Source organism: Anoplolepis gracilipes, chromosome 6 (assembly GCF_047496725.1).
Source record: "Anoplolepis gracilipes chromosome 6, ASM4749672v1, whole genome shotgun sequence".
In the NCBI taxonomy this organism is placed as follows: domain Eukaryota; kingdom Metazoa; phylum Arthropoda; class Insecta; order Hymenoptera; family Formicidae; genus Anoplolepis; species Anoplolepis gracilipes.
The window spans coordinates 2,374,428-2,383,114 of record NC_132975.1 but is presented as its reverse complement, the minus strand read 5'-3'; the positions used below and the strand labels follow the sequence as shown (position 1 = coordinate 2,383,114).

The following is an 8,687-nucleotide window of genomic DNA, read 5'->3' as shown; positions in this document are numbered from 1 at the left end:
TATCGTGACGTCACTAATGATAGTGTTTTACGTCATCATTTTGCGCAACCAACGCTATTCCTTCACCTCTGTGAAGTTGGCTCCCCGAAATTGATTTTTTAATAATTTCTCTTATTATATCGTTTGTCGATGTTTGTTGGATTAATTCCAACGTTTGTCGGATTTTCGTTTAGGAGAAATAAAAAAAAAATTCAATGTGAAGTTAGCGGTAATTTTTTAAATTTTGATTATTTTTAATTGATCTATAGCTCAATCGAAGCGCAATCGTTTGTCGGTCACGATTATCATAATTAAAACGTTTGTCGGATCTCGGTTTTTTATAAAATAAATAAAAAAGAAATTTACTTAGCGGTAATTCGCACGCACATGCGCCGCCGCGTTCGATCGATGATTCGCAGACTTGAATTTTCTAGACCAATCATAAATAAACAGAGTTTATTTATCTAGTTTTACTATGTTCGAAAAACATTTTCTACTTTATCGACTGCATTCATTTTGCGATGAAAATAACGCTTTATTTTTCATATAATTCAGACTCTATATATATATGTATACTTTATAAACTATATCCTGTCTGACTTTTTACTTTTCGTCATTTTAAATCTATCCGGTGATGATGTAAGAACATATGTATTCTTACATCATGTATCCGGATCAGTTTTTATTTTTTTAATTTAAAATTTATTAATTGTCGGAAAGGCTGAATCTTTCAGTGCTTTTTCTTAATTTTTTGACGGTTTAATTTACATCGTAAGTGAATATAAAGCCGTGATTACACTATAGGTTGCGGGTTCGATTGCGGTTGGGGTTACTGTTGGACATTGGGAACCAACCAATCACAGCAAAGCAACCTTTGCTATAATTGATTGGTTCCCAATGTCCAACAGTAACCCCAACCACAACCAAACCCGCAACTTATAGTGTCATCACGACTTAAGTTGTATTATCACGATATTTATCCTACCTAACCTTTATCGTGACATTTTCATTTATTTATTTAAAACGTGCTAAAAGTTTATTAAAAAGATAATTTACTGATGCTATATACAATTTGTAGGATCCAAAAAAATTGAGGGAAATAAATCTACTCTGCTAATGATCGCAACATTTTTTGTTTCAATAATTCAGTGATACTTATCACAATTCAATGAAAAAAAGCGAATCCTTAACATCTCTTTAAGCTTGTACATTTATTTTGTTCTACACACAAGCATATTAATCTTATATATATATATATATATATATATATATATATATATATATTTTTTTTTATGTATATATTTTATTTTATATTTTATATTTTTGTTTTCATATTTCTATGTTTTTATATCTTTGAATATATAATTATATATATTTTTAAATATATTCTTTTTGAATGTTACTTTCAAATAATATCCTTTGTCATTGCATTTTTTAGTATATATATGATTCCATATGGGTTTGCGATTTTGTGCAAAATGAGATTTAACTCATTGCAAATTTTTATCTTGAAACTTTCATGCAGTACTGTCAGCCTTGGTAGTTTTCAGGCCGTCAAGTTTTGTTATTTTTTTTTTATGTGGGAGAGCATGGGGACGGGGCGAAGCCCCGTCCCCGTGGACTCCCACCTAGACATTCTTTCTCAGCATGTACTTTTCACATGGGTTTCAAACCCCATCGTTTCAATCCCCATTGTGGATCTAGCACAGACTCGAACCAATCGGTCATTTTACCGTGGCACTGGAAAGTGGATCCAGCCTCGTAGTTCCGAAAACTCAATTGTGGATCCAGTTAGCGCCACTGTACGGCGGGGAAAAAGCGTTCCCTAAAAAACGGGGGCATGACCCCTCTCAGTCTTCTCTCTGGTTCCGCCAGCTCTAAAATGGATCCAGTTAGCGCCACTGTACATGAAGAACAACAGCGCCCTTCTTAGGCTTGTCTCTGGTATTACTTGATATTTTGAGACACAAGACCTTCTCATTTTTTTGCTTGCGAGAAGTTTAAAAATAGGTTAAATCGCTCATGTGAACTGTGTTATAAATTGCCTCGGATTTTAGTTCTCAGATTGAACAAATTTCATATCCTATTTGAAAAACGTTTTCGAGTAAAAAAAAACTCGATTATGGCTTCGAAAATGACTCTGTCTCAGGCTCTAGGAACAGATGGAAATGACTATAGCCATAGGCAAAAAATTGCAACACACTATCAAGTTAGGTGAGAAAAATGCAGTTTTAAAAAATTTTTTAATTGTAAGTTTTGCAAATCATTGATGACTTAAATATATTTTCAATTTGATTAAACACCTAAATTTTCTCGTTTTTACTAAATTATTAATATTAATATAAATATTGTGTAATCTACTTCAAAGTTTTATTTAATTTAATATGCAATAACAGATTATAACTGAGACTTTATTCAGTGCTAAGTGCTCTAATCTTTTATTGAAATATATATATATATATATTAGAGCACTTAGCACTGAATAAAGTCTCAGTTATAATCTGTTATTGCATATTAAATTAAATAAAACTTTGAAGTAGATTACGCAATATTTATATTAATTTATTTATTAATATAATTTACAAAAATAAAGCTATAAATACACATGTATATGTACATAATAGTACATAATATGAATATAGATAAAAATTTCTATTATTTCTATCTCTTGTTAAATTTTTTTTTTCAGCGCAACAAATAAATCAAGACTGAAATATTGTATATTTTTTCACTACTTATTATTTTTTGTCATGCTTGCTAAACTTTCTGCAGATATATTAGATTATCTAGATATATTCATCTTAGAAGTGGAAGAACTACAAATACCACAGGTATAATAAAAAATTAAGTAATACTTTAAATATAAAATTTAGACGTAATCACTTTATTTTATTTTATTAATATTTATTTTAAATAAATAAATTTTAAAAAACTTATAACAAGTATCTTTTGTTACTCAATTTTACATATATTAAAAATGTATATTGTATAGTTTTTCCATTTATAATAGAAATTTTGTCACCTAATTGATTTATTCTTCTTTCTATTTTAGCCATTATGGTGGGAATATATATGGTGTACTAGTTTATTATTATCTTTTCTTGCTCTCTCAGCAATTAAAAAAAATAAAATTAAAACACTGCAGAGATATATGATAGGTATCATTTTACTAGGTCACGGTCCATTGATATATGCCATTGTATATTACTTTAAGGATGTTTGGACATACTTAACTTTAGGTGAATCCGAAGATATTTATTTATGGCAGGTATGATTATTTTTAATTTATCAATTGTACACTTAACTAAAATTTTTATTAAATTGAATTATCCATAATTTAATTTAATTTTTAATTTAATTTGATGTTTGCACGTATTTTATTTATTCATTTATTAAGAAAAAGCAGTTTTAGTTTTATATTTTAAGAAGAAAGAACTCCATACTAATATCATATATTTTATATTTCAGAGTCTACCATATGGCGTACTTTGGTATGCATTTATTCTTTTAGCCTCACAAGTTCATTGTTTTTCTTTATATTTTTCTTGGAATCTACTGGTTGCCTGGAAAACACGAAGTGCCAAAAAAATTGACTAAATCTTATAACAACTATGTTAAATGGATTGTATCAAGTTTGATAAGTTTGCAAATAAGTTATCAAGTTTATTTAATCAAACTTATATAATTAAATAACTATTTAAAGTTATATTTAGTTTAAATATATTTCAGGATATGAGCGTTCAAATTTATAGTTTATGTTAAAAAAACAAATATTGTTATAAAAAAATAACATTCAAAATGTATGAAAAATATATGAGATATGTATATAAATGAAGAAATATCCATGTACTTATGTATATATATAAAAATATATACAAATTATTTAGATTTATACTAGATTCACGAATTTTTATTATGAAAGTGTGTTATATTTTTCTTAAATTTAAATAATATCTTTATATTAATTTTTCATTATCAATTCTGAACATATAAACTCTGCAATGAAATATAAGACATTGATATTTTATTAGTGGTTTACTAATATCTATCAAAGTCTACTCTCATTATCATTATTACTGCACAATAATACAGCAAATATATTGATTAAATAGATTAATATAAAAATGCAATATTATTGCAAATAATTTGTAACATTTTTTCCATAACTGATATCTTTGTAAATATATTTATAAATAAATAAAAATCTGTTTATGAACAACATATATCAGACATGGCATATTTATTCTAAACTACAAATTATTTATTTTTAAAAAAGACAACTTACATTCCAATATATTGATTGTAATTGTTTTCTTTATATAAGTTATTTCTTTTATTATATGTTTACTTTTTAAGGAAGAACTAGGCAAATCAGTTATGTTAATAAATCTAACAGTTCGAGATTCATGAACTTGACATTGCATAAAGTATTTTTAGCTTTATAAAACAAAATTATTAATTAATTTGGGTAATTCTGAAGGAGAGTGGTCCTCCTCACCGTTTTTGTTAAAACTTAGCAATATTACGTATTTTTGTGTGTAAAACATGAATTCACAAATAAAAATCGTCGCTCTACACAGAAAAAAAAGTTATAACACAGTATATACAGTAGCGCAACTCTCTGTCGGCACTTTTGATGTTTGTGTAGCATAAAATGGAGTGCGCATGCACGAAATCAACGCGTATAACCAGTATTGCCATTTGAACTTTTCTCTCATTCTCTCTTTGTTTTTTCTCTCTTTTTAACATCCATCACTGCGGGTGCGTTTGGGGAGACTTTATTAACGCTAATAGCGTTATTCTATCTCTTTTCAATTTTCAGCGAGTAACAAAGATAAAATAACACTGTTAGCGCTAATAGCGTCTCCCCAAGAGCAGTTTGTAAAAAATTAATTAATTAATTAAAGTATTGATAAAAGTACATTATACATTTATTTATGAGTACAATAAATAAAAAGAAACATTTGTTAAATACATTTATAAATATATTAAATTATTTATAGTTTTATATTATAATATATAACATATATTTAATATATAACATATATGTTATTTTATTTTTTTTACTAATAATTTTAAACACCATCACAACACTGTGACTTCACTTTACAATATTCTTCACTTTATAACACTAATTTTCACTAGTCGCGTTATTCTTCCTGATATAAATATTACGCCGGCATTTAAACACTGAGAGAGAGAGAGAGAGAGAGAGAAGTTCAGATGACGATACCACAGACTTCTATACTATAACTAGACGGCTAACTTCTTATATATTAGACCTAAAAAGTGACCCCGAAAAATATGTACAACATTAGTAGGATAGAGAAAAGGAGGAGATATATATATATATATATATATATATATATATATATATATAATATGGCTACTATAGAAAACTCGTGTGTGAGTGACATTGCTTTAAATTCAACCAATCAGCATGACTGTCATCCTAGTAATGATGACGCATACATATAAGTTTTGTACATACTTTTTGGGGTTATGTATTTTGCCCGAGTTAGCAGTCTAATTATATATAGAAGTCTGTGGACAATACTAACTATACTCACTGACTTCGCGCATGCGCACTCCATTTTATGCTACACAAAATCATTACTATGAAGCTAGCCGGAAGAAATGATTAAACTTAATTATGTTATGTAAGAAAGAATATTTATTCTTCTGTAAATTGTTTGTAAGTGTATTTCCATTGTTTGTGACCGTGGTTAGTTTATTTGGAATTTCAATTTTCTCGTTAACATGTCTTATTAAGACATATCTAATTAACAAGTTTCATCTTGGCCAATAATATCCTGCTAGTTCTAAAAAAGCGGTATGTAAATGATTGGCCGCCGGGCCGACTTCCGTCACGCATACTGCACCGACGCGCTCTCTGTGGGCAGAAGCGTTAAATACATTTCGCGCATGCGCAGTACAATTATAGAAAAAAACTTATTTTGCAAAAAACGAAGAAATTCTTTGATTCACAAACATAACCCAAGTAGCACATATTCGTTTCAAAAACGTTTCACAAATGTTTCTGCGAAACGTTTTAAAACCGGCTTTTAAAAACGTTTCTGATTGGTTAAAATGTCCACTTAAAAAACGTTAAGGGAACCGTCATTTTCTAACAAAAAAAACGTTTAAGAAACTGTCAAAATACGATTTTTTTCCTTTATTTGTAAAAAATTTGTTTATCCACAGATTCAATAAAATAATGCAAATATGGATATAATCCACCTATTTTCATGTTCTGAATCTCTTCTCGAGATTACATCAGAAGTCAAACTGACAAAAAAGACATAATTTAAATTATACTTTTAGTACCTGTTTTTTTAGGTTTTATATACATGTTATGAAAACTTGAATACGAGTTAAGTCTGAACACGCCACGTAGCGGCAAACAAAAGAACACTATATTATAAAATATTACAAAATATTATAAAATATTATAAAATTATATTATATTAGTATATTATAAAATAGATCTTTTTTGTCTTGTCGAAAAGATGATCAAAAAGTCATCTTTTCGTCGACTTAACGTAATTATGACTTTTAGAAGACATCTTTTAGACATCTTTTAGTTTTCTGTGCTATCTGGGGATCGTCTTAATAAGTACAGTCTTAATAATGTGTATATATATAATTTGGAATTAAAACATTAATTTTTGTTCTATTTATAGAAACGTAAAATATACGTTTCTTAAACCATGATTTTAAAAATGTTTTTGTTGAAACGTTTCTTATTGGTGCTTGACGGTTAAAAAATATTGGATACGTTTAGAAAACGTTTATAAAACGAACGTGTGCTACATGGGAACATTGGTATATTCGTAAATCACAAACAATTTCTTATTAAATACAATTGTTAGTTATCACAAAATTTGTTTATTACAAAAAGTGTCGGCTGACATCATGACAAAAATAAAATTGTTAATTACAAAAAAACTAATTTGTCACAAACGTTAAAAATAGACTCACAATTAATCACAAACAATTTACAAACGAAATACGCTAGAGAAAATTAAAAATAATTAAGTTTAATCATTTCTTCCGGCTAGCTTCATAGTAATCACAAAATCAGGAGAGTTGCGCTACTGTATATTAGAGTCTTATATAAACTAGATACCGGAAGATAGAGATGGAGCATGAACCCAGTATTTAGACAAGGGGGGTGAAGCCACTGAGGGAGGGGCGACGAGGTAAACTGTGAGTACTTTCTATTGAATGGAATGATACGCGTGCGTAATGGCGTTTAATACAAAGTAAAACTCCTGCTCACCGGATGCGGAAATGCTGGCCGCGCGACAAAAGAGAACGCGGTAGTCAATTAATTTATTATAACTGATGAGTTTATTGGCTATCGCGTTATTTTTTGCCGCGCGGCAAGTATTTTTGCGTCTAGTGGGCAGGAGCTCATATTCTAATATCTCTGATTGCTAGTATTACACAGCTATATATGTTTAATAAAAACAGTCATCGAATTTATTATATTTTACGTTAAAATGTCCTTTTTTTAATAATAAATAATACCATGATAAAAGGATCATTAATAATAATAATTTGATTTCTGTAAAAAATATTAGACAAGGAACATTAATACAACCATCAAAATACAATTTGTAATAAATGCGAAAGAATAATAAGATATACAATTCATGTAAGCACAAATGGATTTATAACTAAAAAATTTTATGAAACATAGGTATATTGCTAATGATGTGTTGAAATCGTTCCTTGATACTAATTTATTTCATTCATTACGAAAGCATACATTTGATCAGTCTCCTTTAGAAAATCATATTGTACATTTAATTCGGGCCATTGCTTGAAACTATATCAAAATCAGATTACATTATATAACATTAAATTCTATAGATAAATCTAAAAGCAAACATCATTTATTTAATAAAATTGTATTGTTTAAGGGTATGTAAAAAGCATAGACATACACAAATGTCTATGGTAAAAAGCGTTTGATCTATATTATTTACTTTAATGAAGTTGTCTGTAAGATTTATTATAAATTTAACGAGCTTTATCTAACATATATAATTATAACTAATATATTTTTTAACTTTGCAATATATTTATGTTCTTAAAGAATAAGTATTATTATATTTATATCTATATCTTATGATTATGTTCCTAAAGGAGTGTATCTTATATATGACTATGTACTTTGCCAATAAGTATAAACAAGCTTGTAATAATATTTGTACTATCTTTTATAATAAAGTGTACATGTATAAAGTCTCCATTAAGAATATATCGATTGCAATTATTTGAATTTGAATAAAAATTTGCAATAAAATTTAAAATAATAATTATTATTACCCAGGTAGCACAGGTTCGTTTTATAAACGTTTTCTAAACGTATCCAATATTTTTTAACCGTCAAACACCAATAAGAAACGTTTCAACAGAAACATTTTTAAAACCATAGTTTAAGAAACGTATTTTTTACGTTTCTATAAGGCCTGATTGCATCAACATTATTTTGGCTTTAAACGAGACTTAAATATATATATATATATATATCTGTTTTTATTAATTTAGAAAGAAAAATAAAGATAGATACATGTTTAAGTCGCACTTAAATCCAAAATAATGTTGGTACAATATCGGGCCTAAATAGAATAAAAATTAATGTTTTAATTCAAAATTATATATATATATATATATATATATATATATATATGTGTGTG

The 8,687-nt window shown here is 27.7% G+C and overlaps 1 protein-coding gene across 1 annotated transcript; it reads left to right on the top strand.

Moving 5' to 3' along the window:
- The first annotated feature begins 1,889 nt into the window (after positions 1-1,889).
- Jagn (jagunal) lies at positions 1,890-3,794 on the top strand. Its single transcript, XM_072894241.1, has 4 exons — positions 1,890-2,193; positions 2,669-2,810; positions 3,032-3,247; positions 3,448-3,794. Exons 1-4 carry the CDS (start codon positions 2,102-2,104, stop codon positions 3,574-3,576), a joined length of 579 nt encoding a protein of 192 aa, XP_072750342.1. The 5' UTR covers positions 1,890-2,101; the 3' UTR covers positions 3,577-3,794.
- The last annotated feature ends 4,893 nt before the right edge of the window (positions 3,795-8,687 follow it).

Coding starts and splice junctions, on each gene's coding strand:
- Jagn (XM_072894241.1), top strand. CDS start 2,102: ATGGCTTCGAAAATGACTCTGTCTCAGGCTCTAGGAACAGATGGAAAT. Junction 2,194..2,668: donor GCAACACACTATCAAGTTAG/GTGAGAAAAATG, acceptor TTTTTTTTTCAG/CGCAACAAATAAATCAAGAC. Junction 3,248..3,447: donor AAGATATTTATTTATGGCAG/GTATGATTATTT, acceptor TTTATATTTCAG/AGTCTACCATATGGCGTACT.